This window comes from Dermochelys coriacea, chromosome 10, assembly GCF_009764565.3.
Source record: "Dermochelys coriacea isolate rDerCor1 chromosome 10, rDerCor1.pri.v4, whole genome shotgun sequence".
Classification (NCBI taxonomy): Eukaryota; Metazoa; Chordata; order Testudines; family Dermochelyidae; genus Dermochelys; species Dermochelys coriacea.
In genome coordinates this window covers 445467-462375 of record NC_050077.1, presented here as the reverse complement: position 1 = coordinate 462375, position 16909 = coordinate 445467, and the positions used below count along the sequence as shown (strand labels likewise).

The 16909-nt window shown below is 48.2% G+C and overlaps 1 protein-coding gene across 6 annotated transcripts in view; it reads left to right on the top strand.

The window, feature by feature from the left end:
- The window catches only part of IL21R (interleukin 21 receptor), a 53915-nt gene that overhangs the window by 9534 nt on the left and 27472 nt on the right, over window positions 1-16909 (top strand). Inside the window, exons 1-7 of one of the 6 annotated variants that reach the window (XM_038420649.2) lie at window positions 262-452; window positions 6446-6520; window positions 10305-10410; window positions 11309-11514; window positions 12395-12546; window positions 14635-14812; window positions 16084-16171. In XM_038420649.2, coding sequence (XP_038276577.1) covers window positions 443-452; window positions 6446-6520; window positions 10305-10410; window positions 11309-11514; window positions 12395-12546; window positions 14635-14812; window positions 16084-16171 — 815 coding nt within the window. In that variant the 5' untranslated portion in view covers window positions 262-442. Of the gene's footprint in view, window positions 1-261; window positions 453-5018; window positions 5316-6445; window positions 6521-10304; window positions 10411-11308; window positions 11515-12394; window positions 12547-14634; window positions 14813-16083; window positions 16172-16909 lie in introns of those variants that run through there. The other 5 variants (XM_038420648.2, XM_043493705.1, XM_043493706.1 and 2 more) reach the window with 5 other exon arrangements.

Below are 16909 nucleotides of genomic sequence, written 5' to 3'. Positions count from 1 at the left end.
AGAGCTGATGCTTCTGCACTGCAGGTCTCTGAATCCACCATCCCCACAAAATCCCTTTAAATGACCTTTTAAAGTGTGGGTTTACTCCACTTCTCCCACCATTTTCTCACATGTGAGCATTAGAGAGCAGAAAAATACAGCCCGGAGCACTGTGTGGGTGTCGGAGTCATGAATTCATTGCGTTAATGTACTCACCACATCCTTCTATCTGCACAGTAATACTGATACAGAGCTGACGTCAGCCACCGTATATCACTGTATATTCCAATACATTACTGCTCTGTATTGCTCACAAGCAGATTTTTAGTTTTCACTCATTCGGTGCTGATGAACTTCGCCTCCTTGTCATAGCCTTTGCTTTCAGTGTCTGCAATGTCAGTAACATGTTAACCAGGCAAGTGCCCTATGGATTTTTGGGAGGCTGAAATGGACATCTGAAAGGATGAGGCAAGGTAATATCAGTGATTCTACCAATTCCCATAGAGGTTTGTTGCCAGCTTGAAGCAGTTTGTTAATGCCTCTATTGATAAGTTTGACTACATTTAAAATCTTTCCTATAGACAATACTGTACTTGCCCCTCTGGTGACATCCATATTGACTTTCATTGTACAGAATAAGGATTATTTTGCTTCCGTTCTGATTTACCTGTTGCTTTAACCCTATGGTCAGATGTTTTTTGATTATTGCTGTGTACAGTAGTTGTCAAGCTCAATGCTCAGGGAAGAGCACTTACTGTGCATTTCACTGAATTAGCTTTAACCTCTGTAGACCTTCTGGTCTTTTTCCGTCATTTTGCTGTACTAAGAAATTATTTTCTGTGTTTGGAAATTTTATATTTTATCTTTATTTCATGTTAGTTTTTATAACTGAGTTCTTAGACTTTTTGGAGAATGTTTACATAAATATATACGTATACAATTCATGTAACCATTTACAAACACAGGGTTAGACTAGGTAGACCCAGGCCCTCAGACTGCTCCATATCTCCAGATGCTTAGCACTATGTGTCTTTGAATATGCCATGTTGGTACAGGCTCCATCTCTCACACTGTAGTTTATTACAATTTTTAGCACTGCTTTCACACTTATATATATATAAATTACTAAGTCAGTACCAGACATCTTTATTTAGTGCAGTGCTTTTCATACAACCTGTCTCTTAAACTGCTGTACAGAGGTTAAAAGAATTGTGCTTAGCAATTCTATAGCACTTGACATATGAGCATTCATGAATTGAGAACTGTATCCAGTTCTGGTGCCCACAATTCAAGACAGATGTTGATAAACTGAAGAAGGTTCAGAGAAGAGCCATGAGAATGATTAAAGGATTAGAAAACAGGCCTTAAAGTGATAGACTCAAAGAGGTCAATCTATTTAACTTAACAAATATTTGATAATGGGCTCTTCAGTCTAGCAGAGAAAGGTCTAACATGATCCAATATCTGGACAAATTCAGATTGGAAATAAGGTGTACATTTTTAACAGTGAAAGTAATTATTCATTGGAGCAATTTACCAGGGGTTGTGGATTCTCCATCACTGACAATTTTAAAATCAGGATTGGAAGTTTCTCTAAAATATCTGCTCTAGGAATTATTTTGGGGCAGTTCTCTGGCCTGTGCTATACAGGAGGTCAGATCAGATCACAATGGTCCCCCCTGGCCTTGGAATGCATGAATCTACAAGCCTCCCAAATTGCCTGGGAGCTCAGTATGTATCTTTGTCCTCTTTTTACAGACAGGCAAATTGAGCCAGAGAGAAGGGACATGACTTGTCTGAGGTTACACAGTGACTCCATGGCAGATTTGAGAATAGAGCCTAGGGCTCCCAGCCTGTTGCTCATTGCTCCACACCATGTGAACTTTCCAAATTAGCAACAGACGTGAACCAACAGGGGTAGGGAAAGGGGGAGATGTGTTTTCTGATTAAAAATTATGTGGAAAGTCAATGAGGCAAAGAAGGGGATAATCTTAGTCGTACCCAGGGACTTAGGGCCTCAGCAGGCCTTGGGAATAGAAAAGGCCCTCGGCTGCATCTCGAGCCTGTTCAGGCGATGTGATCATCCAGCCGCAAAGGGCCATAGTGACACCTGCTGCTCCTTGCCCTTGCTATTCTGCTCTGGCATGTGTGTCTCAGCACAGAACCCAGGGCAGAAGCAGAAGGATCTAGGGAATAGGTGCCGGCATTCACTGGCACGCTTGTCCTGACTCTCTCAGAGCAACAGTTCCCCCTCCCTTACCACCCCATGTCAGAAAATTTGGTGGAGGAGAGAAGGTTTTGGGTGCCACGGAGAGAGAGATCTGGGGCGCCCTGGCAAGAGCAAGAGGTTGAACAACAGAAAACATGGGACATGAAAGAAACAACGAAGTCTGAGGGGAAAGAGGGTGCTTCCCAAAGAGAGAATGAGAAACGCCAGGGAACAGAGAAAACATGAAAGAGAATGAAGCAATGGAGAGATGGGATGATCACTTGGCAGGATTATCTGGGGATATCTCACTTAATCGTTTCCATGCCATTGCAGGGACATTAGGCACTGGTGCACCTCAGTCCCTCCTGTTCTCTGCCTGTGGCACATCCTCGATTCCAGTATACCTTGGTCTAATTCCAGTTGTTGGGTTAATGTGGAGGTGTTGGGTGGTTTTAGTGGCCTGGGATATTCAAGAGGTCAGACCACATGATATGGTGATCCTTCCTGGCCTTGGACTCTGATTCTAAGAGCCAAAGGGGAGAAGCAGCGAGAGACATTCACCACGCTGGGATTAGGTAAATGCATTGAGTGCATTAATTTGCCTACATTCTATTGCATCTCTTAGACAAAGACCTATATCCCGTGTTTGGGGAATGCTATGTAACTACAACAGGAATAGTGCAGGGGCCTCAGATTCACTCCTTGCAGGAGTCATGTTCTTAGTGAAAGAGATCATAAAAGCTAGAGGTGGGATTAAGTCCCATCCAGCCCACCCCACAAGTCAATTCATGATTATTCTCGTTGTGCTAATATTTCGCCCAGTTTAGTTTTAAATATCTCAGGTGAGATGGTTTCGACCCCTTCTCTTAGGAGATAATTCCAAAGCCTAACAGATATCAGTGCTGAGATATTTTTTCTGATATTCAGACTAAATTTTTCGTTTCTTAATTTCACCCCATCACTCTTAGTTCCACCCACTGTACTCCCTAAATGATTCTTTGAATATTCCTAGCACAGCAGTGGTATTAAATGCAAGGATATGATACACAAAAGGTAGAAGGCAGCTAGTTACTAGAGCAGGGGTGGGCAAACTTTTTGGCCTGAGGGCCACAACAGGGTTCCAAAAGTGTATGGAGGGCCGGATAGGGAAGGTTGTGCCTCCCCAAATAGCCTGGCCCCCACCCCCCTCAGAACCTCCCACTCATCCAACCCCCCGACTCCTTGTCCCCTGACTACCCCCTCCTGGGACCCCCTGCCCCTACCTGCCCCACCAGGACCCCCACCCCCTATCCAACGCCCCCTGTTCCCTGTCCTCTGACTGCCCCAACTCCTATCCACACCCCCAGCCCAGGAAAGGTTCCTTGGGACGCCCACACCTATCCAACCCCCCCCCCCCGCTCCCTGTCCCCTGACAGCCCCCCCAGAACCTCTGCCCCATCCAACCGCCCCCTGCTCCCTATCCCCTGACTGCCCCCCGGGACCTCCTACAACCCTCCCACCCCCTTACCATGCCACTCAGAGCAGCAGGACTGGCAGCTGTGCTACCTGGCCAGAGCCAGCCACGCTGCCACGCTGCCCAGCATGAGCCTGCAGCCCCTCCACCCAGAGCGCTGGCAGCATGGCGAGCTGAGGCTGCGGGGGAGGAGGGACAGCAGGGGAGGGGCTGGGGGCTAGCCTCCCAGGCCAGGAGCTCAAGGGCCGGGCAGGACGGTCCCATGGGCTAGATGTGGCCCGTGGGCGGTAGTTGGCCCACCTCTGTGCTAGAGAAACCAGCACAGTTATGGAGGCAGGTCTGGGAAGGTGGCTCGGTATCAAAGGGTGCGTTGGGGTCCAGGAGAAAGAGAAACAAAAGGAGCCTTCGTGATCAGAGAGGAGGAGCTTGTTCATCACATGGCCAGGGGAGAGCAGTTTCCATGCTCTGGAAACAGGCCAGGACACTGTTGTGAGAGCTGTGACTGGAGAGATGAGAGAAAGCGGCTTTTTCAGGAGCTTTGTTGAGAGCGTGAAGATTGGCAGTGGGAGGGTGGAGAAGGGAAAGTTAGGAGCTGAGGGAAGGTGTAAGAAGAAGGTTGACAGTGGCCCAAGTTTTAGAGAACTGGAGAACGTTCCAGAGGAGAGAAAGGTAGTTACAGTTATGTAAGGAGGCATCATGTCCAAGGGGTTCAAGGAAGAAAGGGAGTTTTTTTAAAGGACTGGATGACACAAAAAGATTCAGGTGCAAAAAAAGAGAGGGGAGAGAGAGAGGAGAAGAGGACTGGGGGAATGTTACCCTGGAGTCAGATATTAATGGATGTTAAGAAAGGACCGCTACAGCCATCTCGGCTGAGCCCCTGCACAGCATAGCACAGACAGTCACCCACTGATCTCTGCTCAAGCCCAGTAACTTATGGTTGAATGAGAACATATTTTATTGACAGAAAAACAGTAAAATGCTTACACCTGGAGGTCAGGTTTGGGCCTTGTATCCTACTACCACATTACTAGCTGGGATGTGGAGCTGCACATGAGAAAGACATTTCTCCTGCCTTCCGAACTGGCCTGCTAACAGTTCAGCTATGAGCATGACTTGATTATCTGACCCTGGTGCCACGGTTCAGTGAGAGTCAGTCTCTGAACTAGCTCAGGAGCCAAAGGGGCTTTTTGCTGGTTACTAAAATTATTTTGCTTTCATTATTTGAGTAAACCTGGAAAGTTTTTAAACAACAAAAATATTCCCCAGGTTAGAAGAGCTTAGTTGGTGTCCTCATCACTGAGTGATCATGTGGTGCATGTGCTTCTGGAGAATGGGGACCACTGAGCATGGAGGGACACACAGGGATTCTTTGAGCACTGAGCTGACCTCTGTTCAGGGCCATGCGGAAGACATGCTGCAGTAGCTTCATGCCCTGCACCTTTAGGCTTCACTCCTAGCATTCTTCCTACAGGTGCCACTTTGAGCCTGGGTGGCCAAAGTGTGACCCAGCCCAGCTGCCTGAGCCTGCCCCTCTCTAGCCAGCAGAGACCACAAGTCCTACCTCCTGTTGCCTCAGTTTGGCGTTTTTCACACTTTCATGACATCCGTGACAGTGTTGCAATATTGTAATGCAATGTGGTGTCTTTGCCTCCCAACATAATCTGACAACGCTGGGTAAGAGCATCCTTCCATTGTAATGCAAGCTAGCTCCCTCTGCAAAAACCATGTGCCCCTGGGACCCAGAACCTCCTGGTATATGACTCTCCCTGTTCCTTTTGGGGATCACTGGCACCTTTTGGGATGGCAGTGTTATGCAGAGGGTGAATCTGCAGTGGGTATTGATGATGGCTGGGATGATTTAACTGGGACTTGGTCCTGCTTTGAGCAGGGGGTTGGACTAGATGACCTTCTGGGGTCCCTTCCAACCCTGATATTCTATGATTCTATGATTCTATGATGGGGAGCTCCAGCCCAAACCCTGCAAGGATTTTATTTTTCACTCTTTCAATGTATACCTCTATATTGGCATAAAAATAAATGTTAGCCATTCTGCAAACACAAGCTTAAACTATGTGTGCCACATGAGTACCACAGGGGTTAGTTTCAAAGCAAGAGCCTTTGCTTTTCATGGCTGAGCAGAACAGTGACTTATCAGTGTCACTGGATTATCACGTAATGGATCTTAACCAAAGATCTGATCAACCTCCTTGTTCCTGACAATCAAAAGATTTTCGTATAAATGCTCTTCAGCCAATGGTGTCAGAACAGCTTTTCCTTGAATGAATGAATGAATGAATGAATGTGTTACCAATGTTCTGTGATGCAGGAGAGATAGGCTTTGCTTTACTTCTTTATTTTGTTCCATGAAGACAGTTCTGCTATCCTATGTCCAGGGCCACAGCCCCACATGCTTTCCTGGGGGGTCATTAACAAGATGCTAGTGTTTGTTTAAACAAAGGAGGAGGCTTTTAGGGAGACCAGATCCACTTTCTCCATAGCCGATGTCTGTCTGCTGTGTTTCTATAGGGCCTAGCACTAGAATCTACACAGGTGCAAGCACCCACATTAGGTCCAGCAATGTTTGTTGCTCGCTGTTGCATAACATTTCTAACCATAGGCACCCAGCAGTGAGCAAGGACTCTAGTTTAGCCTGAGTGCATGTGCTGTAATCTGTTTACTTATTAAACTACAATACAGTGTTGTGTGAAGCTCCCTGACATCTCTCTCTCTCTCTCACACACACGCACACACACACACACACACACGATTTGGTGGCTGGGCTGAGCTCATGTTTTGTTTTTCAGGACGGTCAACTGAAATCAACATGAGGAACAAATTGCAGCTCCAGGCAATTCCCTTCTTCCTTTTACTTCAGCACAGTAAGTTCCCAGGTTTCTTTCCCAGTTTTTCAAATTCAGAATTCTTTGGTCTAATGTTCTGCTGATGCTTCACACACCCAAGATTAGTCTGGGAGGGTTACTATGGAAGCGGAATGATTCTAATATAATATTCAGCATTTACGTAATCTTTGCTGATGATTGTTTGTACTGTGGCAGGGCTTAAGGGCCTCAGTCATGGATCAGGCCCCACTCTCGGTGCTAGGCACTGTACATACACATAACATAGAGACTGTCCCTGCCCTAGGAGCTTCCAGTCTAAGTATGAGACAATAGATAACAATAATACTGTTATCATCCCAATTTTACAAAAGGGGAAAATGAAGTGGGACAGCAACTTGTTCGAGACCACGAACTAAGTTGGTACCAGAGCCAGGATGAGAACTCAGGAGTTCCTAGTTCTCAGTCCTGGACCCAGGCTGCTTGACTATGCTGCTGCACCCTATGGTCTGATGGTTAGCCCCCTGCCCACCTGATCCCAGCTTGGTGATCCAGGGTCTCCACCCAGCTATAGGTTAATTATTAGAGATTATAAATTTTCCTTCCTGGTGGGTGTTGTGAGGATCCTCAACTGTCCTCTTTTCCAGTCAATGCCCCCACTTCTTTTTAGAGTCTTGCATACCCCTGCAGATTGGTGCCCTTAGGCTGCTCCTGGAGAGCATACTGTAACCTGATGGGAGAAAAAAACAGACTAAAGAAAGGGAAGCAGTGGAGCAAAGTCAGGGGAAAACCTTAGGTTTTCTTTCCCTTTGAGCTTCTTCTTCTCAGTCAGAATCTCCAGCCTCAATTGGACACACAAGTCAGTGCAGTGTTGCCCTAAAATAAGCACATTATCCTTGTGTGGGGGAGGGGGGTTGCATTTGATATGAAGGTGGCTGGACATGGCGGGCATTTCTGGCTGATCTGACAAGTGGATAAACCACAGTGCAGCCTGCTGCATTCTCTGTCAGTTAGCTCTGGGCAGGCAGCTTTCACTTCAGCCACACTCTGAACCCTAAATAAAACTGAATCTTGTGGCTGTTTTGAATGTTGGCTTAGGTCTTTCACACACTGCAGCTTCACAAACAACTGCCTGGATGATAAAGTGCACACAGCCACAGAGATGCAGCTAAGAAGTGCAAGGGAGAAGGGAGCACAGCTCCTGGGGGGAGGGAAGGGGAAGTACACATCTGTGCTTTTTTTAACATCAAGCACTAGCTTCACCATCAGCAAAGCTAAAATGCAGGATCCTTCCTCTCTCCCAAGAAGAACAAGCAGTGAAAGAAGCAGACCTTCCAGCTGGTGTAGTACGGACAAGACTTAGGAATTTTGCAGCAGCTGATTTAAAAATTGTATTAAAGCTAATGTTAAAATTATATAAGACACAGGTCAAGGAAAAGGACAGAAAGTCTGTACATCTGTCTGTAGTGCTTAGATTATCCAAAATGACAAAGGTTGGTTTAAAAGTCATATAATACATATGGTACATAATCAGCAATAACCCAAATTTAGATTAATAAATTTAAAGATACAGTTCAGATATTAGTATCCAAATATTTGGGTACATCACTCATGAAAAGTTATACAGCAGAGGTGGGCAAACTATGGCCCACGGGCCACATCCGGCCCACGGGACCATCCTGCCCAGCCCTTGAGCTCCCAGCTGGGGAGGCTACCCCCCGGCCCCTCCTGTGCTGTCCCCTCTCTCCCACAGCCATGCTGCTGCGCAGGCAGTGGGGCTGCGAGTTCCTGCCGCTCCGAGTGGCATGGTAAGGGACCGGTGGCGGTGCGCGCCTGGTGGTGAGGGGGTTGGGTAGGGAGTCCCGGGGGGCAGTCAGGGGACAGGGAGCAGTTGGATGGGACGGAGGTTCTGGGGTGGGGCGGTCAGGGGTCAGGGAACGGGGGAGTTGGATAGGGTGTGAGAGTCCTGGGGGACCTGTTGGGGGTTGGGGGGGTAGTCAGGTGACAGGGAGCAGGGGAGTTTGATAGGGGGTGGGATCTCGGAGGGGGCAGTTTGGGGCAGGTGGTCCTGGGAGGGGGCAGTCAGGGGACAAGAAACAGGGGGGTTGGATGGGTTGGAGGTTCTGAGGGGGGCAGTCAGGAGGCAGGAAGTGGGAGGGGGTGGATAGGGGGCAGGCGCCAGGCTGTTTGGGGGGCACAGGCTCCCTTACCTGGTGCTCCATACAGTTTTGCACCCCGATGTGGCCCTCGGGCCAAAAAGTTTGCCCACCCCTGTTATACAGAGAGTCCATAAAACTGCAGTGACAGCAGTGGCTAAACTCACCTTCTGAGTGACTGATAGTGGGACACACGACAAGAATGCCCCTAGCTCAAGTCCTGAGGCCACTGAAGGAGGAGAGGATCTTACTAGGGGCCACAGTCTCAACATCTGCCCTTGTGTAATGAGAATTTTGCTCCTTTCAAACAGGAACAGGCTGAAGGCGGAAGAGACCAAGTTAGCTTAGAGTCTTCTCCACCATCTGACTGTGGGCATGATCCTGAGGGATTTCACCATCATACACTTGTTGTGTTTCCTGCAACAGCTTCATTACTCTTTATGTTTTTTATATTTATTTATTTATTTGTTATATATTCATAATATTAATTTATTATTTGTTCTGTGGTAGCACCCAAAAGTCTTAATCAGATCAGGGCCCCCTTGAGCTGGGGGGCTATACAATGTACACGCTGGTTATTGCTAAGTTAGCACAGACTACTAAACTTTTTATCTTTCCCTTAGCACAGTTAGCAGTACACACGGCTGAGGTTCACAGCACTGCTTTACTCCTTTATTGAAATCTCTCATACCTGCATCACCCCATGGAGATATTGTCTGGGTGTCATGTTCAGGACTACTCAGGATCCAATACTCTCATAACAATACATTTCAAATGCTAACATCTGACCAGAATGCTCAGCAGAATAATGTACAGCAGCATCAAATGCTGCTATATGTCAGTTTTCAACTACAACTCAGAGCACTAACAAACCTCAGCATGTAATTTCTTGACATTTTTCTCCCCTTTGTTAGAAACTTGTTTCAGTAATCTATTTAAAGGTTTATACATCATGCCTATCATTTTGGCATCTCGACATCTTACACAGATTATAACAAATACAAAATTAAAATATCTTTGTGCCAGGATTACAGAAAAAGCTTTTTCCAAACCTCTGGAGCCAGATATGAAAAAGAACTAACAATGCAGTTGCTAAGCTGTCAAAAATCATTAACAGAGAGAACTGAAAAGAATACGTGATTAAAAGATTTTTTTCTACAAAATAAAAACCTTGGAAATGCTCTATACAAAAACCATTAAAAGAATGGTACAGTTGCAAATTAACGCGTTCATTAACGCGTTAGGTAATGCCAGAATTGTGCATGATACAGTCATTACATGGTCATAGCCAATCTGTGTACTAAGTAAGTCAGGGCTGTTGCAGAAATAATAGCATGTAACTAAAGAGTGTATCATGATGTGTACATAAAAGGGGGCAGAGTTAAGGTTGCACATTCAACCATAATTTGGGCATTTCCTGACTTTTCAGTGCTTCACTTGCAGCCTTAATGTTCTTTAATGGGATATTATTAAAAACAGTTCTGGCTTACAATGGTTTACTAGCTGGGAACCCTCAATAGACATGAAGCACTGTGTATTGAGGTGAACTAGCACCAAGAGCAATCTGTGTCATGTTGCTGTGGCACGTGCACTGTTGAGGGCTGAGTGTGATGACATGAAGTGCAGTTTGGTCTGAGCTGTTGCATTATTCTCTCTCCCTGAATTTACAGCTACATGTTGTGAAGATCTCCTTTGTTCTGTGGACTATGTACAAACTCTGACGTGTATCCGGAAAACTGACCTCAGTGAGACTTTGTATAATCTCACTGCAACTTGGTATGTATTAATGAGCAAGAGAACAACAATGAAATTAGCTGTGATTTGCCGGAGGCTAGAGTGTTGTTCTCCTTCCCAGGGCTAGGGCAGAGCTCGCTCTCTCTCTCTCTCTCAGTGCCTCGCTCACTCATGCTCTCCAGCTCTCCCACTCCGACTCCAGCTGCCGGCCAACTACCCAGTTAACAAAGAGAGGGGAGTTCATGATTCCTGGCTTCCATAACAGGGCTGTATTGCCCTCCTACCCACAGCCATACTGACACTGCTCTCTTCCTTGCTTCATTTCCTCTCCCCCACCCTGGAAGCTTCTCTGTCTCCTCAGGGCTGAGGCTGGATCTGTTGCTGTTTAACAATGGAATTACATGGATCTGGAGCAGAACGTTAGGACTCAGCCATCTTGTTCACAGACATAAATAAAGCTACTGCCCACTCCTTGCCAGCATGTGGGTTTATTTCTGGCCAGATCTGTGACCTTGTGCCTCCCCTCCTACTGTAACCCTTTACCCTTCTCTGTCTTTGCATCCTATGAGAGCTCACTTATAGAAACTTCCCTGAATGAAAGAGACTACACAGCTCATATATAGCCAGCATAGTAACCTATAACACGCTATTGACTTTGAAATGTCCTAGCTCCCCTATGTACCAACACCTCGGTGCTGTTTTATGCTCCCTGTAGTCACAAGATTTTTCTCATAACTCTGCTTAGAGCTGAGTAAATAGAAGGAAAAGTTTTTCTGCAAATATTTATTTGAATACAGAAGTCAATTTCCATTTGAAAATCTAATTGTGTCCCTTTTACTTTTCATGAACTTCTCTGCTAACTCATTTAGTTATGTGCTGTTAAACAAATCACAGACCAGCCCCATTAAAACATGAATGGATGTGTATTTGATTTTTAAAGGTTCCTTGAAGAAGGGATGAAAATTTCTGAGCACTTCTGCAATCTCCTCCAGTCGTCCAGAACTGCTACTCATACTCAGTACACGTGCTCCATGGACCTGAAGGAATTCAATTCTGATGACAAGTTCAGAGTAGATGTAACAAAGCTAGCTGATGGGCAATACACAACTTCCAAAGCATGCAGGGAATTTCTTCTGAGCAAAAATAGTAAGTACAAGAAATCATGAGCCTGGCTTTCAGTACTTAGATCCAGGTCCCTCTGGGCATATGTAGCTCTGAGTCTTCTTTGAGTGCATAAAATAGCATCAAGGGTTTGTGCATGCCTGTTGCTAGGTAGGGGGCCTGCTGCACAAGGATACTAACCCACTGTCAAGGCTGGAGTGGCATGCATGTGTGGGTCCCTAGATATCTCTTGTCCCTGGAGTATCAGGTGACTTGTTCCCACCTCAGATCTGCTCCAAATCCAAATAACTATGATGTTAATTATTTAGCCAGAATCAGACGTGACAGTGAAGGGTCACTTCCATTGAACATATCACAAACATCCCCTATACAGGACTGTAGCAGCCTTTCCAGTGGGAAATCAAAGAGCAATTTGAAGTTATTGCCCTGTCTGGTGGCATAAAATATCCCTAGAATAATGCAGGCAGGGCCTCACCCTCTTTCCTGAGTCACCTCTTGTACAGGGGAGTTAGTCTTCCTGATGGGAAGTTCAGGGTGGATTCTGGCATAGCTTATTCTGCCAGTTCACACAGCATGGTGCTGAACCCTGAATCCTCCAGTAAGCTGTGAGGTTAATGGGTGCCCAACTAGACACACAAAGGCCACAAAGGGCTGTAACCCACAGTCAGAGTCTCGGGATTCGGTTTATTCTGAAAATGAAACTTCAGGTAACAAGTGTCTAGATGAGTGTGAAAAAGATTACAGGAAAATGGACTACATTGCATGGCCATGAGTAATAAGTAATTGATGCTTTCAAAGCCAATTCCAGTCCATTGCACCCAGACTGTGCACCTCTCCTCGGGGCTGGGAGATCTCAGGATAATAAAAATCGGCACAATTTGTCTGTCTGTGTTCCCACCCACAGTTAAACCGTATCCTCCGTTCAATCTGACTGCCGTGTTTTCAGATGGATATAATATCTCCTGGAAAACCATCTATCAGAACTCTCTGTATTACTATTTGGATGATGAGCTGGAATATGAACTGCGGTATAAGAAGAAGAGTGACACCTGGGAGGTAAGAGGGAAGCAAGGATACCCATGAAATTGCATGTGCCAGCAGAACACGTGTGCAGGCATGAACCAAAGCAGGAGAAGCCCAGGAACTTGTAAAATAATAACCCCGAGCTCTGATGTGGGTGGTTGAGGAGAAGATGTCCTCAGGGTGTACATGGTGTTTTCATTTGATTGTCTTGGCTGGAAACAGAACTGAGGTGGAAGCAGGATTTGGAGATCAGGATAATTTATCCTTGTGTTTGAGAGGCTCTGTCTTTTGTAGGCAAGACTTCTAGCTCAGGCCTGTCCTACACCAGATGAATCGTACACCAGGCCAATGCTGCAGCCACCCAAGGATTAGCCTAGGGGCTATTAGATCCTATGCAGAGATCCAGACCCTGGCTGCCTGGCTCCCCATCTGCCCTAGGTACTGCTAGGTACAGACATCTCCGATAGAGTTACTGCTTAAGGCAAATTGCACTCCAGACTCTGCTCCCCCGGAGAAACGGACCGGCCGTGTGCCCCTCTCCCTCAGCCAGAGGCATAGTTTGACTACTATATTTGGGGGGGCAAGGGGTGGGGGGTGAGGCTTTGTGGGGGATCCGGGTGCATGGGGGTGGAGCTCAGCAGGGGGGCTCTGGATGCAGGGGGTGAGGCTTGGCAGAGTGGCAATTCAGGTGGGGGAGCCTGCAGTTGGGAGTTTCTGGGAGTGGGGGGGGTCTGGCTGCATGGAGATTAGGCAAATGGGGGGCAACTCCCCGTACAGGAACCCCTCCCCCTGCAGCTGAGGAGTGATGGGGGTAGAAAGCAGGGTGGTGGGTACAAAGCTTCCTGGAGCGAGGAGAAGTTCTTGGGGGTGGGTCTGACCCAGCCCTGGTGGCTCCCTGCAGGGGAAGTCCCACCGTCCTCTTCTCTTCTCCCCCCGCCTCCCCCACACAACCAGGAGTAGCAGCTGAGCACTCGTTTGGGTTGGGAAGCAGCTCAGCCACCTGAAGCTGGAGCTCTGCTGTGAGAGTTGCTGCTTTCCTGCCCTCCCCTCCCCTCACACAGCCCACATGGGGAAACTGACCAGCAGGCCCAGAGCTCCTGGCATCACCCCTCGCCCACCCAGCGTTCCTCTCTGCCCCCCTAGGGGGTCGGTGGGGCAGTAGCAATGCCAGCCTCTGTGCCTGCCGGTCAGTCTCCCCACATGGGCTGTGTGGTGAGTCATCAGGAGCTTCTCTCCTGCCCTCTCCTTCTGCAGACCCCTGTGGGGAAAACTGCTGTGCATGCACAGTGCTCCTGGTGTCACCCTTCGTGTCCCCCCCAACATTTCTCCACGGGGAGGAAGTAAGACCAACTACAAGGGAGAAATCTGGGTGCCCTCCCCCCATGCGTCGCCTCTGCATCGTATGCAGTTTGGGGGGACAATTTCCCCCATGCCTACCCCAATCTGAGCCCATGCCCTCAGCCTGCAAAGCAAAGCTCCTGCCTTGTGGCTGTAGAGAGGAGCGTGTTATGGAGTGTCTCTGCTCAGATGCTTACTTGTTTACTTACTTACTACCTTACTTGCAGCTCGCTCACTGAGGTCCCCTGCTCCCCTCTATTGTGTAAGCAGCAGGCAGCACATGGCACCACGTGCAGTGTATGTAGCGAGGCTGTGGGTGCTCTCAGTGCTTCTCTTAGCTGAGATCACAGGGACATTTTCTAGGATGTGTTCAGACCTGTCTAGCTACCAACAGTGCGACAGATCAGAGCATGGCATTTCAGAGGGAGCTGGGGGTCAAAGCATCGCCTTCTGCAAGGAACTAAGGAAGTGCTAACCCATCAGTTCTGGAATAAAGATAGATGGACTCGAAAAACCCAGACCTTGACACCCGCAAGACTTTGGATGCTTACAAGCCAGATCTGTTTTGTGGGCTTAGGCCTGTCTCTAGTGAGATGTCACTGCTTTTCAGAAGGCAAAGCAAGGGGATCAGATGGTTCTAAAAGGTTACAGTTAGTTGGTCTAATATTGAAACTGACACTTTCTTAGTCAGAAACAGAACCTTTGCAGGTGGGGAGCGAGAGGGGGCTGGGAATGAACCCTCAACTTCTGCTAAAAGCTGCTTTGGTGTTTCACTTTGCACAGCATCAGAAGAGTAAAGTGATCCCAGAGGACAAGCGAAGCGTGGTGCTCCTGCCACTGGAATTCCAGAGGGACACGGACTATGAGTTCCAGGTGCGAGCCAAGCCCCGGCCTGGCTCTGACTACATTGGGGTTTGGAGTGAATGGAGTTCCCTGCTAACCCTGAAAACTGAACCTGAGGGTAAACAGAGCATCAGCCTCTCTTTGCCTTCCTGTCCTTGCTGCATCCTCCCCTGTCTGATGTTAGTGAACAGTTCCAGAAACTGTAGTTTATTAAAACAGGAGCCAGGACCATGGCTGCAGAGTCACAGCACAAAGCTCAGCCCATTGCGTTGTTCAGCCCTGGTCTCTAAGACACACTGCCCTGGGTTTTAACATGCAGGTAGACATACCTCGGGAAGCACCATCACCTGAAGACAGAGCAGTGAGGGCTATTACCAGTTCTCTTTTAAATGTTGGCCTTCCAGGATCCTGCTGGCTGATAATTTTCAGAAATCGGGACAGTCTGGGATGAGCAGGTTCCATTACTAGTGTTCAGGGTCCCACATTCAGATCCAGGGGTTGGGTTCGAGGAGCCTGCTTTCAGATTTGAGTTCAGGGCTCTGACTTTTATGACTGAGGAGTTTATATCCAGCTTTGACACTGAGGTTTGGTACAGCGATCTTGCATTCACATTATACAGCATGTGATTCTGACTCATGCATGGAGCTCATGCATAGAGCTCATGCCAGTGCACAAAGCAACATAGGTAGCATATTTGGCCAAGTGGGTAGAGGGTGCTTCCACCAGAGGAGTATTTCCTCAAGTTGTGCAGGGGGAGGGACTAGAGCTATTGGCTATTGGCAAAGGACTTCCACCTGCCGGAGCTGGGCTGTCCCCGAGGCATATGCCAAGAGTGCTTTCTGCTCTGTGTTGTAGGTTTATGTTGTAGCTCAGTCCATATGATGTCTTTGTGTCCCTCCCCCTGCACCCCAGGCCTACCTCATCATCCAGGCCCCCTTTCCTTGCCTACTTCTGAAGTCCCAGGGAGGTGCTAATCAGACACAGCTGACCAATACCAGATCAGGGGTCCTTGGCACACGGAGCTGCACATTGAGTCCTGTGTCTCCTAATAGCAAGTGATCCAAGAAAGTGTGATGTCCGCAGGATGCAACTCTGCCAAAGCTGTGGACAAACATCCCAGACTGCAGTCAGATTCTGGGCTGCCCATACCCCTGCCATGGGAGCAATACCATCTGGGCTCCCAAGGAGGAAAAGAAATGCCTGACCCCAGCTCCAGAGAGCTGTGCTGCAGGCCAGCACCTCAGAGCCCACAGGAAAAGATTTGGGGTGTAGAGATCCCGGTGCTTTTCCACCCCTCCGTCCTTGACTTCTCCTGCTTTCTCTGGCATCTTTAGACAGAAGCTGAAATGCAGGGTAAGAACTGACTAATCCTGCTTGGTTCTCCCTCAGAGAGCCCAGGAGTGCGATGGCTGGTGTCGCTGCTCGCCTTTGCTCTGGTTGCTGTCTCCATCACAGTGTTTCTGGCCAGATACCAGAGGTAAGAGCACACAGGGGGTGCTGGGAAATACTCTGCTCGGCATCTGCTCTATGTGACTGCCCAGTCCCAAGGTTTCTGACCCTTCTCAGTCCAAGTCAGCAGTTAACCAGCGACAGTTTGCACAGCGCTGTTCCTCTTCCCAGAGAGATCTGCTGCTGCCTGTGGCCAGCTAGCTCCTGGGCCCCGTTAGCACGCTGACTCCTCAGCCCTCTCCTTTCTGAGGGGACTCTGCCCTCTAGTGGAGCCCTGCTTCCAGTGATGCTCTCGTGGGCTGGACTTTTCTCCTGCTCTGCTGAACTGGGAGCACAGCTAATTACTGCTTGTGTGAAACCCACAGCGCCGGGGCGAGGTGAGATACAGTCTCTAATGATCCAGACGGGGGCACCTGGGAGCAGAACCCAGACCAGGCAAAGTGTACCTGCTCCAAGCTCTTATGAGCTCCAACCTCAGGCTGGATGAAGGAAGGGTCCCTGGGGTTTGTAGCCTCCGAGGAGCCTGGGTACTGGGCATTTCCAGCCTAGGAGACCATGTGTAGGGTTGGGGGGCGAGGACCACAAAATTCTGGGGCAGAAGCTGGGAGCCTTTTTTCAAGACAAGCCTGGGGCCTGAGCATTTCGGGAGGGGGTGCTGAGCATTATGGGAGGCAGGGCTCCTGGCTCACATTTTTGTTGGGCAGAGCCTGGAGGTCACGCCAGTCAAAAACTCCATTAGCCTGGTCCATCCTGAGATATAGGAGGA